The 25,517-nt window shown below is 47.2% G+C and overlaps 2 protein-coding genes across 4 annotated transcripts; one reads left to right on the top strand and one right to left on the bottom strand.

Annotated features, from left to right (window-relative positions):
• Window positions 1-222: 222 nt before the first annotated feature.
• Window positions 223-19,094, top strand: gon4lb (gon-4 like b). Of its 2 annotated transcripts, none has more exons than XM_076138892.1 (30): window positions 223-322; window positions 1,104-1,239; window positions 1,928-2,070; window positions 2,253-2,327; window positions 2,479-2,520; window positions 2,646-2,687; window positions 3,390-3,488; window positions 3,628-3,729; window positions 4,225-4,308; window positions 4,419-4,650; window positions 4,838-4,939; window positions 5,032-5,072; window positions 5,282-5,370; window positions 6,782-7,022; window positions 8,884-8,970; window positions 9,734-9,917; window positions 10,694-10,844; window positions 11,073-11,223; window positions 11,564-11,680; window positions 12,923-14,059; window positions 14,903-15,119; window positions 15,374-15,531; window positions 15,750-15,947; window positions 16,025-16,168; window positions 16,270-16,572; window positions 16,686-16,784; window positions 16,862-16,985; window positions 17,057-17,351; window positions 17,441-17,543; window positions 18,473-19,094. In XM_076138892.1, exons 1-30 carry the CDS (start codon window positions 299-301, stop codon window positions 18,599-18,601), a joined length of 5,049 nt encoding a protein of 1,682 aa, XP_075995007.1. In that variant the 5' UTR covers window positions 223-298; the 3' UTR covers window positions 18,602-19,094. The 2 variants fall into 2 exon arrangements, with proteins under 2 accessions (XP_075995007.1, XP_075995008.1); XM_076138893.1 differs by having other exon boundaries at window positions 232-322; window positions 1,109-1,239.
• A 1,626-nt stretch (window positions 19,095-20,720) lies between these two features.
• LOC142989393 (transmembrane protein 79-like) lies at window positions 20,721-23,155 on the bottom strand. Of its 2 annotated transcripts, XM_076138896.1 has the most exons (5): window positions 22,948-23,153; window positions 22,150-22,698; window positions 21,883-22,077; window positions 21,484-21,712; window positions 20,721-21,393 (listed from the first exon to the last, which is right to left on the bottom strand). In XM_076138896.1, the coding sequence occupies exons 2-5, from the start codon at window positions 22,658-22,660 to the stop codon at window positions 21,189-21,191; spliced, it is 1,140 nt and encodes a 379-aa protein (XP_075995011.1). In that variant the 5' UTR covers window positions 22,661-22,698; window positions 22,948-23,153; the 3' UTR covers window positions 20,721-21,188. The 2 variants fall into 2 exon arrangements, with proteins under 2 accessions (XP_075995011.1, XP_075995010.1); XM_076138895.1 differs by having other exon boundaries at window positions 21,883-22,698; window positions 22,948-23,155.
• Between the last annotated feature and the right edge of the window lie 2,362 nt (window positions 23,156-25,517).

Raw genomic sequence — 25,517 nt, 5'->3', positions numbered from 1 at the left:
GTGTTACCATGGTAACCGCCTTTCTACTGTGTGATATATTGTTAAATGATCCCAGGTCCCAGTCGCCTGTTCAAGCTGATCATTAAACAGCAATAAACTGATCATGGTTGTTATTGGTTAATCAATCACTTGATCCATAATTTAAACATCATCAAAATTATGATTGTAGCAAGACAAAGTTAATGCTTGAAATGATTAATCTGCAGTACGATCTAATACTTTTATTTTGGAAATATAGACCGGAACGCTGTGCTGTCCTTCTGCTGACTCTTCCGGTGATTTAGCCGTTGTGTAGCTAATGGCTGCTAACACGACTCTGCTGGTAAGTGTTTGTGTTTTTCTGTAGTTCAGTCCCGTAAACGGTCATGGGGTCAGAGGTCACATTTGTACGGACGCGTTCATTCAGGACTGAACGGTGTAAAGAAATAATACAGAGAAGACGCAAACGCCGTTAGCTTCATGCTACATGCTAAAGCTGTTCCTCATATTTAAATCGTTTCAGAGTTTCTGTTTCCTTCAGTTTTGAACTTTTCTGTACCTCAGCTTTATTTTAAATGACCTCCATACTTCAGTTTTTATCTTATTTAGTTTGAGCTATGTAGATGAAAGAAATGCTTCCTTACAAACATTTAATAAACAGTACACCATAAAACTACTTGAGCTTTAATATTCGAATATTTGCATCATGAACAAAAACATGACGCCCTTATCTGGGCAGAAGAATGTGTCTCCTTTGATGAGACACGGAGACAAAGGTGGACATGAACAAATCAATGTAATCCATTTATTTACTCAATTTAAAGGCAACAAACCAGGAAGAGAACATTCACATTGACCCTCTGTGTCATTAGGGACTTTTCACTTCAGATTTTGTGTCGTGTTTTAGTTGATATTATTATCAGCTAAATGCTTTCCTTGTTTTATGTTCAGTAATAACTTTGCTCTATGAGTTGGATTCATTTCAGTCTCACGTTTGAATAACAACAGGAGCCATTCAGTTCAGAGTCTGGTCCAGATTAGCATAGCAGCATGTAGCTCCAAGTGTTTTCACACAGGCCAGAGATGGGTAAAGTGAAGTAACTACAGACCCTGATCCTCTGCAGCACAGGAAGAAGAGGCTCGCTACAGAAGATGTCTGCCAGCTGGACTGCAAAGCTGTGAAAATGGACGACAGGATCTGTGTGAGGACGGACGTGTGGACACCAACAGCATCGACACCGTGCAAAGGAGGAATGTCAGGTGACAAAGTGACATCATTAAGAGCTTGTATGGCTTCACTGTAAGAAAATGGCAGAGTAGTTAACAAAGCAGATGGCAGAGGGATCACAGGTGGACACACCAGCTGTCCCTCTGGGCGAGAAGCTGTCCAACTTTGACCGGCCTGAGACCGGCCTGAGAGATGGGCAGTGGAGTCGCAGGATATGAAGGGTTAAAGAAGGACAGAGGGAGAAATGAGCAGCAGCCAATCACAGGCTGTAGCCAGGTGCAGATGTGAGTGTGTCCTTACACTCATGATGCTAGTGACCTGCAGAGACGGGAAGCAGCTCACTGCTCAGGTTCATCAAACCAATCAGCTCTGCAGAATAACAGTGTTTAGGTGAGAGGAGCTGAAACATAATAATGCAGCGCTGCCACCCGGTGTTGTACTGCAGTAGTGCAGGAAGTCTGACTGAGTGAGAGAGGAAAATTCATTTTACAAAACAACGATGAACGAATGGAAGTGACTCATCTCCTTTTCTTAACTAACCTTAAGCTCTGAGTGTTTGTAAAGTATTGCTTTAGTGCCTGGCACAGAGCCAGCAGCTGCTTCCTTTGCTACCAGCTGCTGCTGGCCCATTGATGATGTCGCCATGCTCTGATTGGCTCAAACATTGACACTAACCTTGCATCATAACAAACTGAAGTGGGAAGTTTGTCTCCTGGTCAGGTGGTGGCATGATGGGTGAGGAAGCGGTTACCATGGATACTAGTGAGTCCAGCGAGGATGAACTAGGTCGGCTGGACATCGATCTGGGCAAGAAGTCCAAACAGCACAACCTCACGTCCAGCAATGTGCGGGCCATTCTGCACGTGAGTGTGTGTGTGTGTGTGTCCCTGCTGAGTAATAACGGGGCTCAGCTCATCACTGAGGGTTTTACTGGATGTACAAACTAAAAGCTTACAAGTGACCACACACACTTTGTATTTGAATCTTAAACACACACAAGGTGACTCCAGGTGAGCCTCACTTCCTTCCCCTCTCTCTGTTTCAGGAAGTTATCACCCATGAGTGTGTGGTGGCCATGATGAAAGCCACTATCAGGGACACTCAGGACCTGCCCCTGTTTGTGAGCATGTCTTCATACTAACAGGGTCAGAGCGAGGTCATGAATCAGAGCTGACCCTGACCTCACCCTGACCCTGACCTAACCCTGACCCTTATCTAACCCTGATCTCACCCTGATCCGCAGATAAAAATGTCTTTCCACCCTGTAACAGGAGCCAAAGATGACCCGGTCCAGACTGAGACAGGCGGTCCAGGTCAGGCTCGCACATTTTCTTTTTAAACTGGACAAAGTAAAAACCCTTTCATAAATGATTGTTAACTTCACTGGTCCCACATCTCTCTCACGCTCTGTCTCACTCTCTCTGTCTCACTCTTTCAGTCTCTGAGTTGTCCCTCTGCAGTTAAAGGACCTTTGGTTAAGGTAAGTGTATGTTAAGGTAATTGTGTTTGTAATGTTTATGCTGCAACCTTTATACCGTTGGAACAAACAATCATATGAGAGATTAGATATTCAATCACCAGAGGCTGTATAAAGCTGTGATCTACGAAATCAGACAGATGGATATGATGTTAACATGTCCTAGGCTGTAAGCAAGCTTTCTAAACGGTCACACTCAGTCATTCACACACACACACACTAACACACACACACACACACACACACACACACAGTGACATTAATCATTTCCTGTCTGATCCTTTGGACTCTGGAGAGGTTTTTAATTCTTATTCAGGTCATGTGACATGTGTCATGTGGGAGGCAGTGGCTCAGTGGGTAGAGCTTCCGCTTGGGAACCGGAGGGTTGCCGGTTTGAGCCCCTGCCGAGGTGCCCCTGAGCAAGGCACCGAACCCTCAATTGCTCCCCCCTCTGCGAAGGGTGGTAATGTAATGTGACTTGGAGAGAAAGATGTAATTGGCTAAGGGCTACACGTTACAGCCATTAAACGTCTTAAGATCTCTTTATATTCACACTAATGATGATGTCATGTTTCATTCTATTGTGGTGAAGTTTTCTCCCTACGTGACTGATCCATGACACAGGGACATCACATGATCAAACCAGGTCACTGATCCCTGCTGTCCTTCATCTGTCTTCATTCTCAGTCATTTGTCTCTTTTCAGCCTTCTCAGTTTGTTGACATTGAGCTGGAAGAGGAAGAAGACTCTTCAGATGAAGAGTACTGTCCTGATGAGGAAGAAGAGGATGAGACCGCTGAGGAGGTGAGGACCCTTGCTTTCATAGCTGGTTGCAAACTTAGTTGGTTGCTCAGTGTGTGTGTGCGTGTGTGTGTGTGCGCGTGTGTGTGTGTGTGTGTGTGTGTGTGTGCGCGCGCGTGTGTGTGTGTGCGTGTGCGTGTAGACCTTCCATAGTGACGCAGACAGCTTGGGTTCATCTCCCAGAATGGATGGGGCCTCGCAGCCCACACCTCCAGTGGACCAGAAGGCTGATGACCCTATGCAGGTGCCTTCTATGACCTTCAAATACTGTTAACTATTCCCCCATATGCAAAGATGTAACAGATTAGAAACACACAAACAGTTATAAAACGCTGGCCTTCCGATGTGTGTGACCCTCATGCTTGTTCCATTGTGACTTAAGGAGGTGTCAGCAAGTTCATCTCACACACACATACACACAAACACACACACACACACACACACACACACACACACACACCCTGTTGTCTCCTCCTAGAGAGCCTGTCACAGTGATGTTGAGCTCGACACTGAACCTCTGATGTGCAGGTTGTCTCCTGGCATGGTTTGCCTCTGCCATCAGTGTATGAATGTGTGAATGTGAGGTCATAGGAAAGAGCTTTGGATAAAAGATATACATGTACATTTACCATGTAAACAAGTGTAGGCAAAGAAATGATCAATCCGCAGATCATAACAAGTGTCATTTAACGGAACAAAGACATCTGACCTGTCATTCATACTTGTGATTGTTCCCAAGAGAGAAGGATCAGACTCCTTCCTGGAGAAACTGCAGGCTGTGGAGGAAGAGCTGAACTGTAGCCCCACTCTCGCCCCCTACCAGGTATCTCCTGACTGTTGATCTGATCCACTGACTGTTGATCTGATCCACTGACTGTTGATCTGATCCACTGACTGTTGATCTGATCCACTGACTGTTGATCTGATCCACAGGTTCTTAAAAGAGAAGGGGATCATAGTGGAGGTGTTGATAATGAAGGTGGGGCTCTAGCGTACCGCACACGCTCCAAGCGTCCTCTGGTTAACATACCTCTGGGCCAGCTGGAGGCGGAGCTTCTGGCCCCTGACATCACAGCTGACATGTATGATGAGAGCAGCGCTCTGCTGGAGGAAGACAGGCATTGGAGCCGATGGCTGCAGGGCCTCCTGGCCCCCGAGACTGAAGGTTGGGTTCTATGATGATGTCACTATAGCGTCATAAGGTTAAAGCTAACATAATTGGTGTTTAATTTCAATCAATCTGTAATTTAATTCATCTTTCAGTCATTGTGATTTCTATTGTTTTATCAAAGCCCTGAAGCTGTTTGTTGTTTATGTGGAGTTGTAATGTCTGAATATGTTTGATGTGTCAGAAGAAGCAGATGATGAAGATGACCCCGAGTACAACATCCTGGAGGACCTGGATGAACCAGACCTGGAGGACTACAGGACAGACCGGGCTGTCCAGATCACCAGTAGGTGCAATGTTGAATAACGGCTGAAAGCCAGTTCATGTTTGTCCAGGAGCTCAGACTCTGTCGTTGTTGTTGTTGTTGTTTTCCTGTAGAGAAAGAAGTGAACGAGCTGCTGGAGGAGCTTTTTGACACGGTGAGAGTGATTCTGCTCTGAAACATTGTGCATTGTTTAATGAGTGCAGATAATCAAACGGGATACTGATCAACAACAGAAATCTAAATGAATTCCCTCCCAGCATGCAGTGGGTAAAGGTCTGCTTACACACAACCATTCTTTGTTTGAGATCAAGAAGCTAAGAGGACAAACGGTTTGTCTTGTGGCTTTGGTGTGTATCACTGCAGTTTCAGGAAGTAATGACAGCTGACCAGCAGCGGCAGGAGGAGGAGGAGTCCCAGTCTCTGCCCAAATTCAACGTTCCCCAGGCGTTACGGTAACACACAGACTGTGGATGTATATATGTGCTGACTTGCATCACCATGATAGGTCAGATTCCAATTCATGAAGTCCGGGAGAGTCTGTGAGTTCCTGGGTTTCCTGGATCCTCTACTGACACGACAGTACAACATCCCCACAATGCATTTGGAGAATTACAGGTTACAGGGTCACTGCGTTGCAGGAAATTGTTTTTTCCACACAAACATTCTGGTGTTTTTAGAGCATCAACCCGCCGCAAATCAGCCGGACCCTAACCCTTGTCAGTCAGCCAATTAGAGAGCCTGAGCTTGAGTCAAATCCAAAGTTCCATATTCTATGAAAACAAACCTGGGGCCGGGACAGGCTGGAATGTGGCGGCACATCTAAGTTTGGACCTTAAACACAAACACACACTGCCTCCTGTTGGGACAGAGCAGCAGAGTGGTGCTGTTACTGTTTGGGTCAGGAGGAAGAGCAAACTGGCCTTACTGCTGCTGCCTCATCTTCTCACAGCTCTTTGAAGATGATTGCAGCTGAGAGGCCACATGCCGCACCAGGCTGCCGCAGCCATTCCACTCATTAGGTTTTGGTTCTGTTAACTGGTTTACCCTGAGGCCAAAGAGTAATGGAACACATACACATAAACATGATGATGCCTACAGAATACAGAAGCACTTAGGGCTGAAAACACAACATAGATGTCTAGGAATAGGTTGGCCCTGCTAACCCCAGCTTATTGAGCTTCATCTGTGTCAGTAGAGTGTCAGTAGAGTGCCAGTAGAGTGCCAGCAGAGTGCCAGTAGAGTGCCAGTAGAGTGCCAGTAGAGTGCCAGTAGAGTGCCAGTAGAGTGTCAGTAGAGTGTCAGTAGAGTGTCAGTAGAGTGTCAGTAGAGTGCCAGTAGAGTGTCAGTAGAGTGTCAGTAGAGTGTCAGTAGAGTGTCAGTAGAGTGCCAGTAGAGTGTTAGTAGAGTGTCAGTAGAGTGTCAGTAGAGTGCCAGTAGAGTGCCAGTAGAGTGCCAGTAGAGTGTCAGTAGAGTGTCAGTAGAGTGCCAGTAGAGTGCCAGTAGAGTGTTTCACAGCTGGGAGACGATACTTTAACCTTTCTTCAGTATAGTGCCTTGTTTTTTCATGGCGCTGGAGGTTGAAACCTTTGTGGAGAGTTGTGAGACGGCTCATGTTTCCAGTCCCTAAAGAAATGGTTGGCATCTCTTGGCAAACATCTGGCATGATTTCCTGTTGTGTTTATTTTTGAACTCCAGACAAAGACACACATGAGCGTTAGTACAGAGAATATGATCCCTCCCTCTTGATTCCTATTTTGGAGATGTGGCATGATAACACGCACATTTTGCCATTAGCCACACCCTTTCATTGGGCGGAGCCTGAAACACATGATGTCACTCTGCCTTGTCTCTTGTTTACCACAGTTTTGAGGCGCCCCTAGCCAACATGCTAACAGAGCGACGGCAAACAGTCAGGAAACAGTATGAAGCTCTCCAACAGAAGAGGGCTCTGCAGGACACGCCCACTTATCACCATGACAACGGCCAACTGAAGAGCACGCTCAGCCACCAATTCAGTGCCCCCACCTTTCTGTTTCCAACACGTGTCTCCACCTTTCACCTGAACCACGGCCACAAGCTGCAGCTCCAGCAGCAGATCCAGCAGGTACAGGAAGTCAGACATCATCAGTGTGACCATTTCTACTATCAGGGCCTGTTCTCACTCAGTATGTACAGTAGTTGGCAGTACAGTAGAATAAGATCAGTTTTGCAAATGATTTAGACTCTAATGTAAATAAGAATCTATAACATGTCCCCTAAACGTGGTTATCCACATGGTTATCAGATCTGTACAAGCAAAGGAGCAGAGACGTTAACTTACGTCACTTTAGTTTTGGTTTTTGATTATTATGGCTTTTGTATTACTTTTTCTATTTCATTTCTCCAGACTGCTAGAGGCCTAAATATCCGTTGCACACATGTGCAGGTTGAGTAATTATACCAACATAGACGCCTGTGACCTGGGTGACGCATGCCAGTGTCCCCAGTACCTGAGGCACGCTCGCCTAGGAAGTAATTCTGCTGTTGCTATTGGTGATGCAGGTCGAGCAACATATGTGCACCGCTTGTAGTCTCGAAAGCGTTTTCAGAGTTGGAGCTATGGATTTTGTCCTCCAAACACTGCAATCAGCCTCCTCATTTGCTGTGGGTGTATTTTTGTTTGTGTGATTGAGCAGGAAGCCTGTTTGTACTCGGGTCACAGGTTAGAGGTGTGTTACTAGGTTTGTTTAGTTTTTATTATCTTCCGTCATTTTCCTTTCTATGGCAAGGTGTAAGTCCACACCAGTAAGGCCGACCCCTTGACTCGGAAGGGACACATTCACTTCAGTCTGAACTTAAGGCCCTGCTCCTTAATCTGCAGCCCGATAGTGCTCTGGCTTCTGATGCAGCTAACCCATCCACATGAAGCACTACCTCTCTCTTACCTCTCTCTACATTGAGGCCCGTTATGATCAATAGCTTCAGATGGCTAGTTTGTGGTAAGGAAGGGGGCTATAGGTCCTCCGGGACCACAAAGGGGCCGAGGTGGTGCGTAATGACTGACCCGTGCCAGCGGTTGGGCACTGCACCAAACAGCAGCAAGCCAGACCCTTGAGTGGTTACAACCCTGTCACAAGGTTATAGACTTCAATTCAGACGTGGACCATTGAAGTTCTAAGGGGGTCAAGGACCCCGGAAAGCCTCTGGCCCTATGCCTGGGTGTCTCTACTCTACTGGGGGAAGGTTACTTCGAGCAATTAGCTCGAACCAGCTCAAGGCTCAGTGGATTTTACTTCATATATGTTCTCATTTTCCAGAAGACGCGTTCGACCCGATCCTCAACCTATGGTCATTAAACCAGTACCTGAAAGTTTTCCACGTCTACATGCTGCTTACAGCTGACTTGCTTCAGGCCATAACACAAGATCATTGGTTTACAAACATCGATCTGAAGGATGCATACTCCCATGTTCCAGTTACACCTCAGCACAATTCCTTCATTTTGCATTGGAGGACAACAGGACGTCACTTCGTTTCAGGCTCTCACAAGCTCAAGAATTTTCAACAGATGCATGGCAGTAGCACCGACTCTGCTGCAGGTACCTAGATGACTGGTTGATTTGTTCCTGGAGTGCAGATGCTCAGGGAGACCGATATTCTGGTGTTTCATAGAACAGCAGTCACATTCATAACTCCCTTCTTTGTTGGTTTTGGGTAGTGTCTGTTTTTGTTGGGCTGTAGCTTTTTGTTGTTTTCATTGTGGTTGTTGGTCAGGTTGTTGTGGATGTTGGGTTTGGCCTGTTGGTATTGATTGTTGATTTGGTTATAGTTTTTTGGCATTGGTTGTTTTGTTTTTTTCATATTGTTGAAATCTCTCACCCAACAGAAACAGTGAGCAGAGAAACAAAGCCACTGAGGATTTGTTTCTGTCTTCTTTCTTCCTTGACCTTGCGCTCTCTCTCTTTCTCTCTCTCCCTCTCTCACAGCATGTCCAGTTGTTGACTCAGGTTCACCTGTTGACTCGCCGTGTTTCTGCTCTGAACCACGAGGCCTGCATAACCAAACAGTACCTGGTCAGTCACTTATCAACTGTAAACGCTACCAGAGGGCAAACTATGATTCATGGGATTCATTTCATAACAAATCCAACTGCCGCTATTCCTGTTGAATGGCGCTATGACACTGACTATTACATGTTAAAGTTGGAGTGTTGCAGCATTTTTTAAGAACCTAAGGTCAAAAAGCAACACTGTTGCTGCGAGTAAGGATAGAGAGGTTTTGTTGGCAGCACTTCACTTTCTGCTTAAATATGTATTCATATTCAAATTCATATCAACTATTTGTATCATCCTCACCATTTTCCAAAGTGGGCCTTTAGTCCTACAGTGTGGCTTGGGTCATTTTAATGAGATTATGACAGACAACACAACATTTTGATGTGCTGTTAAAATCCTAATGTTGCTCACTTATAATCTGATCATGTTTCCTCTCTCACATACACACACACACACACACACATACACACACATACATATAAAGATTCACTCCTCAGGGAACACAGGTGCAAAACTCCTGGAGAAATGAATCCAGCTTTTTAAATGCAGTTGTCATGTGCAGTTGCAAATGAATTATCTGTCTGGATGTCTGCAAGGTGAGGAGAGCCAGCATATCTCAGTTGAGCTTGTATTTGTTGCGACGTACTGAGAACACCTAGTCAGTCAGTAAACGGGTCACTTCTCTCCTCCTGTGGTTTCTCTTCCTGTCTGCTTTGTCTTCTTTTCCTCACTGGTTTCTCCTCCATCCTCCTCTCTTCCTCTGGTTTCTCCTCATCTTCAGGAGGAGCTCCAGGAGTTTGCCAGGCGTCAGGAGCAGATCAGCTTTTCTAGCAGCTTCAGGGTCTGTAACCTCCAGGCGGCGCTTGATGTCCTACAGGAGGATCAGAACCCGGAGGAGGCTCCTGCTCCCCCTGTTCCTCCTGCAGCCCGGCGCTGGCTCCCCAACATGTCTCCTGCTACAAACAGTAAGGACAATGTGAATGATTAGAAGAAAAATCTGCCAGTTTAGGAGGTTCACCTGTAGCTGCTGTGGACAGTTTGGATTGGACAAACAAACAACGTGGTCCTGCTGTGACTTTCTCTATGACGTCATCATACAATCTGGCTGAACGTGGCGCTGATTTGAGATTATACTATTAACAGTCTCTCTTTCTCTCTTTTCCTGTCGCTCGCTCTCTGTGTGTCTCTTGCTATCTGTCTGTCTCTCATTCTCTGTCTTTCTGTCTCTTCCTCTCTCTTTGCCTCTTTGTTTCTTTCTGTCTCCTTTTTTCTCTCTCTGTCTCCTCTTGCCTTTCTCCTTTTGTCTCTCTCTCTCCCTCCCTCCTTGCTTCTCTGTTTCTTCCCCCCTGTCTCCCTCTCCGTGTCTCTTTTTCTCCCTCTTTGTCTCCCTCTCCATCTCTCACTTTGTCTGTCTCTCCGTCTCTCTCTTTGTCTGTCTCTCCGTCTCTCTCTTTGTCTCCCTCTTTGTCTCCCTCTCCATCTCTCACTTTGTCTGTCTCTCCGTCTCTCTCTTTGTCTCCCTCTCTGTCTCCCTCTCTGTCTCTCACTTTGTCTGTCTCTCTGTCTCCCTCTCTGTCTCTCTCTTTGTCTCCCTCTCCATCTCTCACTTTGTCTGTCTCTCTGTCTCCCTCTCTGTCTCTCTCTTTGTCTCCCTCTCCATCTCTCACTTTGTCTGTCTCTCTGTCTCTCTCTTTGTCTCCCTCTCTGTCTCTCTCTTTGTCTCCCTCTGTCTGTGTATTAGGTCTTGCCTTCCCTGTGCTTCCTGCTGATGCTGCCTGGCTCTTTGCCACTCGCTCTGTTTTCCTCTATCCTGAGCTACTTCCTGTATGCAGTTTGGACCCTGCCCTCTATCCTCCGCGCCACAGGATGATGTACACTGGTGGAGAGGATGGGTACGCACACACACACACACACACACACACACACACACACACACACACACACACACACACACACACACACACACACACACACACACACACACGTGTCACATCCTATCATGCTCTTGAATCAAACAGTTCAGTGAAATCATCAGCCCACTAACACCTGAACCTGCCGTAGAGAACAGGAAGTGCTTTCAAACTGGAGTCTTTAAACTCCCTTCACGCCTCTGTGTTCAGGCTGATTGTTTTGGGGTTGAAGCACTTTGAGGGGACGGTGGAGCCGCACCGGCTGATCAGCACGTATCTGCTCTGTAAGAGACAACAAGACTTCAGAAAACACATCCGAGAGATGAGCAGCCCGAAAGCTCCGCCAGGCAACATCATCAAGGTGACATCACTGTGACATCACTCAGTACCTTCACATTGATCAGAGGGTCATGATACTGTACGTAAGCACCTTCATGGGATTGAAACTGACACAAATCCACTCTTAACAGAGATATGCGGTTGTGAAGGGTTAGAACATTCTATCTGTATTGAAGCAGACCAGGGTCTTCTAGACTTTTCTATCCTGGGTCCTTTCTTTCCTTCGTAACGTCTTTTAATGTCCATCTCCAGCTTGATGTCATTTTTGGACATGGCAGTGTGGACAAACCCAATGAGGTATTGAGTGAAGGTAAAGCTCCCGCTCACTCTCTCTGTGTTCTGTGTGTTGTTGTGTGTTTCAGGTGTTCCTGCAGCAGGGAGGCGTCCCCCCCCTGCCGGTGGCCTGCAGCAGAGTCCTGTCAGGAGAGCAGCGCCCTCCAGTCCAAAGAAACATTTGTCTCCTTCCCAATTGGCTCAAGGTGAAAACACAAATGTGACTAAAGCTTGACATCATTGGGTGAAAGCAGGTTAAGGTTAAGATTAAGATACTTTATTCTTGTCTGGTCCATACGGGACTCGAACCGGCCACCCTCTAGTTCCCAAGCTGAATCCCTATGGACTGAGCTACTGCCGCCCCGATGGTGAATAGTGTTTGGCCCTGTTGGTCCCTTTGGGTGTGCACTGTTCAAAGAACTCAAGGTCACAGTGCAGTACAGGACACAAACTATGTTATGTTATGTTACACACTGTCTGACTAAGAGGAGGAGGTAAACTGTAGATCAGTGTTTTTCAACCGATGTGCCGTGAGAGATCGTCAGGTGTGCCGTGGGAAATTATACAACTTCTCTTGATTAGTCCGTGAGCCGAGCCGGTGATCTGAAAACTGACTGGCAGACTGGCAGATCGCACCCCCCCTCAAAAGTGTCATTCCCAGCGCAAATTCGAAATTCGAAAACGCTAAAAAAACTGCCCTGTGGGACGCAATAAGGAGATGGAGCTGAGGGCAGGTAGAGTCATGAGGTAAGGTAATATGTGGGGAGAGATGGAGACACATGGTGACACGGACGTTAATGTTCTCTGCACACCAATGAGAAAACCATATTGTGTTTGTTTAGGAAGAACTCTCTCTCACTTCTTCTTCCTCTCATCCACTCATGTTTATATTGTTGTTATCATTGCTCAACTTTGCTGCATTATTGTATATTTTCCCACTTGTGGTTCCTGTTGCTCACTTGGCTGTTTGTGGAGAGGGGTTCCTGTTCTTCAGAGCTGTTCGCTCAGTCTGCTGCTGTGAGCCTGGAAAGCCCTTTGAGATGTTTATGTCATATTGATATATACAAATACATTTTCTGTCTGTCTGTCTGTCTGTCTGTCTTTGGGACACATTCCTGGTGAGCTGCTTGAGCTCTAAGAGTTACCAGGGCTCTGAGTGAACCTCATTTTTAAAAGGAGAGCTAACTTCCTAACATCCTAACGTCTTCCTTCACTCCACATCGTCACCGGCCTTTCTTCTGTCCCATCCTCTGTAGGTTTGCTCCCTCTGAACCATCGGTTGAGCTCTTATTCCCACAGGTTTCATCAGGTTTTGGAATAGGACAACGTGTTTTGTTCCAGAATTGTTTTTGGCAGATTAGGAGGAATCTGATTGGCTGACAGTGTGGCCCAAGGTTTGTGTTGTGTGGCTGATCTGTGAGTGTGTGTTTGATGTTTTCCACCTACAGAAAAGTCAGCTGGTGATCCAGAGTACCCGGCTGCCCCCCGGTGGGCCGTTGCCTTACCCGGCTTCCCTGCCAAGGTCCTGCAGCCTGCGGCTCCACCCGGCCCCCCCCAACATGTCCAAGCCCACAACGCAGCGCACTCGCCTGCTCCGCCTGGCCCACACTGCATCCCTGCCTCCACTCGCCAAGGCCCCAGCACACACCCAGGCGGACAGACAGGTCAACACACAGTCAGACAGACAGGTGACCAGACGGACAGCGGGACAGCTAATCAACTGCCTGTCTCAGTCTCCCGCTTCCTTCCTGTCGCTCGGAGCCTCGACTCAGTCGCTCCCAGCTGTGCTGCCGTTGGATGGCGTACTTGCAGGCCCCGCCCACATGCAGTCCTGCCTCCCCATTGACCAGAAGATTCCCACCTGTGTGACACAGCACAGCGTTGTTAGGCCACCTGTGCTTCTCCCCGATTCCTCCTTGTCCCACCCAAATACTCCCAATCCAATAATGCCTTGCTCTGCTGCCAAGCCGAGCTTCATCCTGCTGTGGACGCCCACAGCCTCTCCCAGCAGGGTTACCCAGCATGCACCTCTGGCTGCAGGGCGGAGCTCCAGGAAGATGAGAAAGCAGCAGACAGAGATGATCACAAAGACTCCCTACCTGGAGAATGATGCACAGGAGGAGAGGGGGAGGAGTGTAAGGACGGTGGGAGAGGATGAAACGGAGGAGGAGGAAGAGGAGGAAGGTTCAACGTCGGTATCAACACTGAGCTCACCGTCTTCATGTCCCAGAGGGGAGGAGGAGGAGAGGAACATGCAAGCTATCATCTCTTTGAATGGAGGGGAGAACAGTGGAGGAGAAGAGCAAGAGGTGAGAGAGGGAGGAGGAAGAGGAGGAGAGGAAGAGCCAAAAGGACAGAGAGAGGAAGAGGGCAGGGGAGAGAGGGAGGATGGACAGAGTGGAGGAGAGGACAGGGGGGAGAGGGAGGATGGACAGAGTGGTGGAGAGAGAGAAGATGATGGAGAGAAGGACAAGGGTGAAGAGGAGGAGGAGGAAGACTTTGATGAGTTGACACAGGATGAAGATGAGGAGGAAGGGATGTCATCAGCCTCAGAGGACTCTGTGCTGTCTGTTCCAGAGTTGCAGGTAAATCTATCGAATCTAAAAGCAACCCTAAGACCCTGAAACCCTTAGACCCTGAAACCCTTAGACCCTGAAACCCTTAGACCCTGAAACCCTTAGACCCTGAAACCCTTAGACCCTGAAACCCTTAGACCCTGAAACCCTTAGACCCTGAAACCCTTAGACCCTGAAACCCTTAGACCCTGAAACCCTTAGACCATAAAACTCTTAGACCATAAAACTCTTAGACCATAAAACTCTTAGACCCCAACCCTGTTTTTGAATGAATCCTTTGTTATCCAGCTCGACCTATTTAGCCAACTAATGTTTGATTGGCCACAGATCTGAAATGATTGGCAGGTGTCCTTACATTGCCCTCTGTGTCTCATATCATGGACGCTGCTTGTGGATAAGTGGTTCTTCATCCTTTGGGGCGTCTGGTCACATGGTTTGGTGGTTTTGCTCCGTAGACAGACGAACACATGAGAGATTTACATTGAACCGGCAAATTTTGGTACCAGATCAACATTGTGCTGTTTGACTGCTGTCACATCAAAGCGTTAAGGCGACTCCATAGTGAAGCTCCGTCTGTCACACTGTGGCGTTGTGAGATGTGTGGAAGCAGCTTCACCCTACAGGGGTCACTGTTTCCTCTTTAGTAGCTCCTTCCAAAACAATCTTCTGTTTCTTACGTAAAGTAAATCATGGACAGATCTGTTGGGCCTTTGCTTTGATGGTTACCACGGCAAAGTCTGCTTATGATGTCATCCCTGTTCCCACCTTGGGTCCTAAGATTGTTTGCCACCTCCCCCTCCTCCTGGTGTAAAGCTGAGGAGGTTTGACAGCAATGTGGGTGTTTGGGTTTAGGAGACGATGAAGCAGCTGAGCTGGCTGGCATCAGAGCGACGGCTCTGTGGAGACTCTGTGGACTCTGAGGAAGACCACAGTCCCACCTCCCCAGGCTCTCAGGAGGAAGAGGAAGAGGAGGAAGAGGAGGAGCCCGGAGAGGGGAGGAGCACCAAGGACACCCCCACTGGAGAAGGAGCACCCAGAGGGGGAGGGAGAGGCCCAGGACGAGGAAGAGGTGTGTGTGTGTGTGTGTGTGTGTGTGTGTGTGTGTGTGTGTGTGTGTGTGTGTGTGTGTGTGTGTGTGTGTGTGTGTGTGTGTGTGTGTGTGTGTGTGTGTGTGTGTGTGTGTGTGTGTGTGTGTGTGTGTGTGTGTGTGTGTGTGTGTGTGTGTGTGTGTGTGTGTGTGTGTGTGTGTGTGTGTGTGTGTGTGTGTGGTGTGTGTGTGTGTGGTGTGTGTTTCATGGAATCTCCTCACGTGTCCCCCTGCAGGTCGAAGTCGTCCTCCTCGTGCTTTGAGGAGGAGTCGTCAGGAGCGTCACAGCAAAGACACGTCCAAACTGCTGCTGCTCTACGACGATAACATCCTGGACAACGACCCTCTGAGAGACAGCAAGGATGTTGCCTTCGCCCAGAGCTACCTGAGCAGGGTGAGCTCACCATGTTACCCTAACCCTAACCTTAATCCAACAAAAACAAAGTTTAATAAGTGAGCCAAAATGTATGAAGAGTTTGTGGTTCTTAACATCGGCAAAATGCTAAACAAAGTAACCCTAATACAGATCTCTGTCTACGTCCATCACAGTGCTTTGTCTTCCATGAGACAAAAGTCAAAGTGTCCCGGTCTCTCTGTGTTTGGGTGCGTTAGGTTCGTGAGGCGCTGCAGGACATCCCGGCCAAGGCGGAGGCGTTTGTGTCTCTGCTCAGTGAATTCGAAAAAGCTGAGGAAGGACAAGCCGTGGCGATGTTATTCCGAAAGATGCGAAACATGCTGGGAGGACGGACAGACCTCCTCCGAGACTTTGCGGCCTTCCTTCATCCTGATCAGGCGCTAGAATGTGGTTTGGTATGAAATAAAGCCAGAATAGCATCTTCCATGTTCCACATGATTGGTTCCAGAGTTTGATCGTCTGTCTCCATCAGTTTGAGGAGCAGCAGGCGTTTGAGCGGAGTCGGCGCTTCCTAAGGCAGCTGGAGATCAGCTTTGGGGACAATCCATCACACTACCAGAAGATCATCAAGGCTCTGCAGGCCGGACCAGACCTGAACCCCGCCAGCATCCAGGAGGTAGCTTTGTAATTATTTTCATCAATTTATCAATGAATTGCCCGTCCATCATGTCCTCACGCCGTTATGTCCATGTCAATTATGCGTTACACTTCTCTCAGCTCAAAGCACAGATGGACACCTTGCTTAAAGGCCACACCCACCTGCAGGCAGAATTCTGGGTATTTTTTGATGAGCTCCGCCCGCCCCCTGCTCGCCCAGGACAATTTGAAGAAGCCCATTGGCCAGAGGAGGGAGGAGGCGGGTCAGAGGGCGGTGAGGGTCTCAGTCTGGGCGGCGCGGGCAGCAGTGGTTTTGAGGAAGTGACCCTCCCAGAGCTGGAAGAGGAGGAGGAGGGGCATAAGATCCAGCCAATGGAAAGCCGGCGTCAGAGGAGGAAGATTGGCTCCCATGGCAACTACAAGGTTCACACAAACACAGGAACACCAAGCAGATTTCAGCTTTAGTGAACTTGACACAGTAAAAGTTGAGGTGATTGAGTCCCAGCTTATTGTTTAATGAGGTCTTTCTGTTTCAGGATTGCGAGTGGTCGGATAAAGACTGGCCCTGCCTCTGCCATGATGCTAAGATCCGCCGACACAGGAGGAAACCGTGCTCCCGCTGCCATGGCAACAAGGTTTGTGACCCACATGTAGGGACAGACCTGAGACGATTCTGTGATGTGTGATGTTTATGGAGTCTTTGTTCTTCTAGAGCTCTAGAGCCATGAAGAGCCTGGACCCCCTGTATGCTCAGTCAGGCTCCGCCCACCATCAGCACGGAGACAAAGAGGGGGACGCCGACCTGAAGGGGGACGATGACAGTCCACAACGCACAGGTGTGTCCATATTGAAGCTTAACCTACAGGTCTGTCCCCGGTTCATGTTAACACTGTTGTTTTCTCCTCAGATCACGGTGTGACATCATGGGAAGTTTCGTTCCATGTGAATGAGGAGAAGGAGGAAGAGGAAGAAGAGGAGGATGATGATGAGAAGATGAGCACAGTGAAGGATCAGATCCCAGCAGGATCTGATCCACTGAAGAGGATCAGGACAGAGAAGGAGACCCTTTATCCTCCCATCTCCACCTCCTTCACCTCCTCTGCTCCTCTTCCTCCTCGACCCAGCCCCCCCCCTGATTTTCCTGTCTGTGCTAAGAACATTTCTCTGACGCCCAGTGGACAGAAGGTCATCCTGTGGACCAGGTGCTCCTTTAACTCCGTCCTCCTCCTCCTCCTGCTGTGTTCACTCATGTTATATTAGAGTTAACTTGAGATTCTACTTTGTTTTTCAGAGAAGCAGATCGAGTTATTCTGACCACGTGCCAGCAGGAAGGAGCCAATCAGAGCACATTCCAGGCCATCTCCAGTCTGCTTGGCAACAAGACGCCCACTGAGGTGATTGGCCAATCAGCCACTAAGTTTTTCCCTCCAATCAGGCTGGTATGTGAAATGCCCCCCCCCCCCCAGCATGACGCTGCCCCCACCAGGCCTCACTTTGGGCTGGTATGAGGAGATGAGCAGAGCTCGGTTCCTCCAGGGTTCCTCCAGACCCGCTGTTTAGAGTGGAGGTCCTTTAGGTGCCTTTAACTGAGGGGTGGCCTCCATCTGGCCACTCTGTCATAAAGCCCAGATAGGTGGAGTGCTGCAGTGATTCTGTGGCTTCTCTGCTCTGAGCCTCCTCACATCCCGTCTCAGAGCTCCACTGGTCATTCCTTTGGCCTCATGGCTTGGTTTTTGCTCTAACATGTCCATCTCCAAAGTGAATGGATTGATGGCGCAAATAGCAGTAGAGAGTGCAATGATGCTAGTGAAGTGATGGAGTCGAGTTCAGCAGGATCACAGCCTCGTGGAAGAAAGTCTACCTGAGCCTGTCTGTACGGGAGCGCAGGCTTCTGTAACGCCTGCCGGATGGGAGGAGGGTGAAGAGTTTGTTGTTAGGGTGGGAGGAGTCCTTAATGATGTTCCTGGTTTGTGTCAGACAGCGTGTATGGTAGATGTGTTCCATGATCCTTTGGGCGGTGTTCACCACCCCCTGGAGTGCTTTACGGTCCCGAGGCCGGGCAGTTGCCGTACCATACTGTGATACAATTTGTGAGAATGAAAAGAAATATACATATAACAGATTATAATATGTATGAATCCTTTTGGATCAATGTGAAACTTCCATCAGGTCATCTATTCTACCATGGCTGAGTTGAACATACATGGATTCTGTAATGTCCCCTCCTTCGAGTCCTTCTTGCGTCACCGACATGTCAACATACGTGTCCACATACATGTCAACATACATACGTGTCACTAAAAGAGTCCCTTCTCCTTTCCAGGTCTCTCGGAGATTCCGTGATTTGATGCGTCTGTTTCGTACGGCGGCTCGTCATGCCGGCTCAGAGGAGGAAGCTCCGCCTTCTGTGCAGTCAGCAGCCAATGAGGAGGGAACTGACATGGACCAATGAAAAGAGGCTTGTTTGAGATTTTAGCTGAAGTTTTATTGTGAAAGGCTGAACGTGTACAGTGAGGTTTGTACTGTAAATATAAATGTATAGAGGGTTTAATGTCTGCTTTTATTTTTGACAATAAAACTGTTTTCCCTCAGTGTGCCTGATGGTGCTGTATCAGAAGCATCAGAGCAGTTCAGACTTAACGAAAAAGGTATAATTTAATGTTGTCATGGCAGTAGAGATCTATGCCCTGACAGCCAATCAGAGAGGAGGATTCTGTGGTCCAGTGTTAGATCAGGGTCAGGGGTCATGGGCCGTCCACCATGTTAGATTCTCTCCCGCAGCAGAGAACAGGAAACGATTCATCAAACCATCAGACCATCATCAGCGATAATTGATAACTGATCAATTATGGAAAATCTAAGCACAAAAGGAACACTTGTGCAAGCTGAACATCTGTGCTTCCACATCGTGTGCATCTGATAAATAAACATGTTTGTCCTCATGAGGATGTTTCAATTCTTTGATTTCCTGTGTGTGAAACGTGTTTGGATGCTTATGAAGCATTTAGAAGTCAAACACTGTGTAGCTGTTCATCATGCACCCAAACATGTTTGATGCTTCACATGTTTGTGTTTGCAGGCGGATTGAGCTGCAGTGGAGGGCGGAGCTCAGTGATGAGCTGTTGATTGACAGGTGTCATCTCTGTGCAGTCTCTGGATTGATTCCACAGTCGATGTCTGAAACGGTATGAAACAGGAAGTATTCACCTTCTTTATTCTTTTATATATTTTTATTGAAGAGCAGACACTTATGGGACATTTTGGAGGTCGTTTTCATACAGGGAGAGGGAAGAAGTGTGTGTGTGTGTGTGTGTGTGTGTGTGTGTGTGTGTGTGTGTGTGTGTGTGTGTGTGTGTGTGTGTGTGTGTGTGTGTGTGTGTGTGTGTGTGTGTGTGTGTGTGTGTGTGTGTGTGTGTGTGTGTGTGAGAGTGTGTGTGTGAGTGTGTGAGTGAGTGTGAGTGTGTGAGTGAGACGCGCGCGTGGACAAACTATAAGGAGATGTGAGGACGGTGACCTGACAGACGGGTCGTTTGTTGGAGAAACGAAAAAGGGAAGAAATCCCAGAGTTAAAGCAAAAAAAGAGAGCTATAATGACAAATAAGGAAAGGTTTCGCTTATTTGGGAGGGACTATAGAGGAACTATAGAGGAGCCAGAACTCTATTATGAAACCACAATAAACACAGATGCTCTTATTTTGAAAGTAGAACGTTTGTGTGTGTGAGCGCGTGTGCATGCGCAATTTGATTTGCTTTGTGTCTTGGAACAGAGATGCAGCAGTCAGACTGGTTCATCTGGAAAAACTGCGTGTGTGTGTAGAATTAATTGAATCATTGGCTGGAGCTAAAAATGTTGATGTTGGCTTCAGACATGTCATTAGCCAATCACAGGCCTGTGAGGTTGTGCATCAGTGTGACATCACTGTTCATTCATTCAGCTTTTCTACTTCCTGTTCCTGTCACCAGATTTTAGTCAGTTTTTAAGACTGTGTGACGTCATAGATGCCCGACTTGAAACGTGTCCTTCTATTGGAGGAATATCCACTGCAGGTGTTTCCCATCAACCATCCAAACAATCTGCAGTGCATTGATCTGTGGATATTTAGATGGATTTATTCATCTATGATACGCAAAGAATTGAATTATTGAGGTCCATCCTAAAGTTTGATTTACGCTCCTTTTTTTAGGAAGATCAGAATATAGAGCAACGTAATTCCAGAGGGTCACAACATGCTCAGCCTTCTTAATAATGGAGGTTTTGTACTGGAATGTTAAATCTGTTTTGTCATCTGTACGGTTTAACTTGATCCATTTTTAAACTGATATTGTTCCTTGACAGTTTGGTCAAAGAACCAACCAAAACAGGGTTTAAGATTAAACACATTGTCATGTCTGATCAGTCTGCAGTTCACTTAACAAATCACTTCACTGTTAAAGCGTTAGATCTGATTCATGTACGATTACTCTGACTGCAGTTGTTCATGTTAACCTGCTTTGTCCTCAGCAGGTGGCGCTGTGGTGACCTCATGTTCTCTTCATCTGAACAGCTTGGGATCAAATCAGGTGATTCAGGATTGAGTCAAACTATGTTTATTATTCTACAGAAGAATACTCTTTATACTCAAATACCAAAATTAAAGTACAGACAGAATGTTTTACTTAAAGAGGAACTCAAACCTTCAAAATATGTTTAGTTTGACAGAATTCTAGTTTAACATTAAATTAATAAACAAATCCATGGTTGATTTTTAACTGAAAACAAACAAAACCATCAGCTTTGTTTACAAAGCTCATCTTCATCTTCATCATTTTTATTTGAAGTGTACAAACTTGAAAGTAAAAAAGAGAATAAATACAAAAACTCATTTGATCAGATGATTAATATTCACCTCAATGATGTCATCGGGCATCAGGGCTGACGATCAGAGTGTGTGTGTAGATCAAAGAGTGCTGAGTTAAGTAAACAAAATAAATCAAGGTGATTGATGGTGACCTTTCACCTTCATGACACAAAAACTAACCCTAACCCCATAAATTGTCCTTTAACCCCAGAACCTCTGCCTGAGGGTGGGAGGTGCTTCGAGTTCTTCGGGGCGATGGGCGGGGCTGAAGAAGGCTCCACCCGCCTCCAGGCTGAAGATGAAGTAGATGTTGGCAGCCATCATGGCGACGCTTGGCAGGAAAGAGAGTCCAAATCCAAAACCGCGGACGCTGCTGCCAAAGGCGGCAGCCACCCAGTACACCAACCTGTGAACACACACCCGACACGTGAACACACACGTCTGGTGGGAGGCAGCAGTGTGTGTGTGTGTGTGTGTGTGTGTGTGTATAATTTACCGTCCAAAAGCGAAGACGATGGTCAGCAGAGGAATGAGCTTTAGCTGCTCCTGGCTCAGATACATCGTCATGACAACCAGCTGTAGAAAATACATTAGAAACAGGGAGGAGGAGTCGGCAACAAAACGTCTGTGGACGTTCACCTCCTGAAGCTCCGGCCCCTTTACATCATCACACAGTGGGAGAACACGACCTGACCTGAGGCGAGCGAAGCCCAAGACCATCCAACCTGAGAGACGGAGGGAGAGAGCGAGAGAGGGCGAGAGAGAGATTCGGCAATGGAGAGAGAGAGAGAGAGAAACTAGATTTTGAGTCTTTGAGCTCCACAGACTGAGCTTCCTTCTCTCTTCTTCTTTGGTGTTGTGTTATTGTGTCATGCATGTGTCGTGTTGTCCTCACCCAGGACAATGGGGACAGCGGCAAAGACAGAACAGCGCAGTGTGTAGACGAGCCTGAGGGGGGCGCCATCAAGCAGCGGGGCATCAAACGGCAGGAAGATGAAACCGCCCCAAACCAGGAAGGGGAAGAAGAGGGCGGAGGTGAACAGAGACACGCCCATTTTAAGGACATCCCTCCGAGGACAGCAGCAGCCCCCTGAAACAGGTGGACAGACAGGTGGACAGGTGGCAGAAAAAAGAAACACTAAATCAGATAAAAGCTGCTTACATCTGGACGTGGGTGTGTCCTCGTCCCACTCCTGTTGGTAGCCATGTTGGAAGTGTTGGTGGTCTTCTGTGGTTTCCTGGTGGTCCAAGAAGGGGCTCTTGGCCGACTCCATTTCCCAGAATGCCTCACTATCCCTTCTGTGTGAGGAGGTGGAGTGGAGGACAGACACTGCAGGACTGAAGACCTGAGAGGCTTTCTGTGGCAGGAAGTTCTCCTCCTCCAGGTGTCTCTTCATTAGCTCCTCCTCCTCCTCCAGGTGTCTCTTCATTAGCTCCTCCTCCTCCAGATCTTTCCCCATTAGCCCTGCCTTCTCCCCCTCTGGTCTCCTCTTCTCTCTGTCCACCATCAGCTCCCTCTCGCTCTCCGTCCGACTTGCTTCTTCACAGTCTGACCTCTCACCTGTCTCACCTACAGCCTGCTGTCGCTCCTGGCCTCCAGTCTGTCTGTCTGTCTGTCTGTCTCCAGACCAGAGCAGAGTGCTGTCCTGAGGACGATGGTCTCTCAGAGACATGTCTGTCCGTCTGTCTGTCTGTCTGATACTTCGTTTTCCTGCAGGGAACAAAAGTTTAACTTTATAGAAGTTGATGAAATTATTCTGTTAATTATCTTCATTAAATCTAATCGTCATACTTGAGTTAAACTGAAGTATGTTAGTAAACTAACTTTAACTTAAACAGTATGCTGCCGCCTATTCACTACTTTAGTTGCTTTTTGTTGTGTTTTGTCTTGTTTACATAGTTTGTGTTCCTCCGCCTTAAACAGCAGCATGCTAACATGCTAACGGGAATAACAACTCACCTAAACGGCTCTCAGCGGCTCTGTCTAAATGTTGGTGAAACCGGCCGCGGCTCTGTGTAAATGCTGAAAGAACAAAGCGACTCCGTGTCGACGTTAAGACTTAAAACGTGAATATTGACGCAAAGTTCGAGATGAAAGCGCCGCAGGTGACGGTGAGCTCGGCGCGGCTCGGTGCTCTGCGCGCATGCGCGGTGACGTTTCACACCGCAGGTGCGGTCAGGTGAAAAAGTTTGATCTTTGAATCTTAATTCATACCTCATTATTATAACGATGTTAAAAACTGGACGATCATTGATCATGAGCGTAAATGTTTTTTATTTGTAAACTAAGATCATCATGAAAAACAGAAAAGACACCAACTACATTAAAACATACATGTGACTGATTAACACTGACATGACGTCACATGTTTTTGTAATTATTCTACAATAAAGAAGCTCAATACATCACTTTATTGGTTTATTCACTCTACAAATCAAACTGCTGAGCATCACTATAGACTGGATATACAGGAAACAACTCCGCCCCCAGTTATTACACACACACACACATACACACACTGCTGTCTTTGTATCTTCCAGGTTCGGTTTGAGCAGCTGCAGACTCTGAGCTTGTGCCAGCCAACACCAGCCTCTCTAGCTCACACACACACACACACACACACACACACACTCAATCTCTCAGTATCTCCACATGCTCAGTTCTAGCAGCTCTTCAAGCAGTGACCTGCAGCCTCTACGGTAGGACACACACACACACACACACACACACACACACACACACACACATCTACTAACTGCAGCATTTCCCTTCACTTTGTGATGATGGTCCTCTGCTGACGGGTCGTACCATTTTCTGCTTCTTGCCAGTATCGGTGGAGATGCAGTCTCAGAATGCTGTCAAATACTTTGGCTCCTTTGTTAATTTGAGTCATTGAATTTGAACAAACTTCTACCTGAAAGTTTTGCTTCTTCAATCACATCCATTCAGTATCCATGGAAACAAGTTGCTACCGAGAAAACGATAATCAATTCATTCCCCAAATGTTTGCCTTCCTTATGGAATAATCCACCCTAACCCTAACTCTGTCACATGATGGAGTACCAGATCCCTTCAGTCCCACATTTCTCTGGATCTAACCAGGAGATCAGCTTCATGTGCATGGAAACACTTTGTATGTGAACGTCTCTTTAAATTCTATCATAATTACACAAACAATTTTGTCATAAAAGACTTTTTGTCAAGTAGGCCACATCTACCAGAATTTGACAGCCAGTCACAGGAAAACCCAATGCTGATATGGACGGTGGGACTCTGAGTCCAGCTTCTCTGTGAGGAGGTGACCTGCTGTATGGAGCATGATGATGTCATAAAGTAAATACACAGCCTGACTCCTCTTCTCTTCCCCAGTCAGGCCACAGCTGAGCTCTTGGCCAAATGAGTCCAATTGGGACTAAAGTGGAGGCGATCAGAAACCTCCCGAGGTCTTGAGGTGGCAGGAGGAAGTCCGCTGGTGCCAACAGCTTTGCGTTCCTTCATAAGATGGCTGCTTGTGGAAAGGTGTGTTCAAAAACACAATTTAAGAGGAACTATAGTAAGCTACCCTCATTATCATCGTCATTGTGTATCTGAAGTTATCCACACACATTTTAAATACTAAGAGTGAGAAATAAACTCTTACATAACGTAATAACGTAACATAATGTTGCTATTGTGCTGTGAATACACAAACCTGTAAATATTAACAAAAACCAATCAAACTACAGTTTGATCTAAGAACTTAAATGATGACACATAAACTGCATTCAGGCTCCTACTCCTGACCTTTGGCTTTTGGATCTATAATAGTGAGTTATGAATATTGAGTGTGCCTTTTCTCAGCTTCAGCTTCATTCACTTCATTAGCTTTGTGTTTTTGTATCTCTGGGTTTTGTCTTTGTTCTGTCAGAATCTGACAGACAAAACTTATTCAATACTTTTTTCAATTAAAAACCCTGAGTCTCTGTCACATCCTGACAATTATGGACTCAGCAGACACTTTTTGCCTCATGTCCATCCTGGTCACGTGACCTGGAGCCTTTTGTAAAGAGCAGACTGACTGTATTCAGTGTTCAGTGGGTGCTGTCTCTTTTTAAGAAGAACATTGAATCATTCAGCTCACTGCCTGCTGGTGTCTCAGTCTGCTGCTGGTCCAGTCCAGTCACTGACCCTCCAGTAGCTCCTAGGATGGCCTCCATCACATCAGACCCTCAGACGGCCACTGCTCATGAACTTCCAGTGCTGTTGCCTCAAGCTTAGAGACTTGTGTCCCTTTGTGTCTCACCCACCAGTTCTAGTTACTTTGACTCTGATCCTGAAGCTCCCAAGTCTCCTGCAGTTGACTTGCCGCCTGCCTGAGGTCCTGCCCTTCTATGAGGAGGGTCTTCAGAGACCCCCCAGTGCTACTGAGCTGGAGTCATTCTCTTTCTCTGTTGCTCTCTGTCGCTCTCTGTCTCTCTGTCTCTCTCCCTCTCTCTCTCTCCCTCCCCCCGCCGCCCCTCCTGGTATTCCAGCATCATGTTGTCAGAGTA

This window comes from Genypterus blacodes, unplaced genomic scaffold (assembly GCF_046128005.1).
Source record: "Genypterus blacodes isolate CSIRO-AG114 ecotype Tasmania unplaced genomic scaffold, CSIRO-AGI_Gbla_v1 ptg000414l_1, whole genome shotgun sequence".
Taxonomy (NCBI): Eukaryota; Metazoa; Chordata; class Actinopteri; order Ophidiiformes; family Ophidiidae; genus Genypterus; species Genypterus blacodes.
This window is presented reverse-complemented; position numbering and strand designations above follow the sequence as displayed.

What these genes read in the sequence shown, in the direction of transcription:
- LOC142989393 (XM_076138895.1), bottom strand. Translation starts at nt 22,660, where the DNA reads ATGTCTCTGAGAGACCATCGTCCTCAGGACAGCACTCTGCTCTGGTCT. An exon ending in CGCTGTCCCCATTGTCCTGG is followed by an intron (nt 21,713 to 21,882) that starts GTGAGGACAACA and finishes TCCGTCTCTCAG; the next exon opens with GTTGGATGGTCTTGGGCTTC. An exon ending in ATCGTCTTCGCTTTTGGACG is followed by an intron (nt 21,394 to 21,483) that starts GTAAATTATACA and finishes GTGTGTTCACAG; the next exon opens with GTTGGTGTACTGGGTGGCTG.
- gon4lb (XM_076138892.1), top strand. Translation starts at nt 299, where the DNA reads ATGGCTGCTAACACGACTCTGCTG. An exon ending in GCATAACCAAACAGTACCTG is followed by an intron (nt 8,971 to 9,733) that starts GTCAGTCACTTA and finishes CCTCATCTTCAG; the next exon opens with GAGGAGCTCCAGGAGTTTGC. An exon ending in CATGTCTCCTGCTACAAACA is followed by an intron (nt 9,918 to 10,693) that starts GTAAGGACAATG and finishes TCTGTGTATTAG; the next exon opens with GTCTTGCCTTCCCTGTGCTT.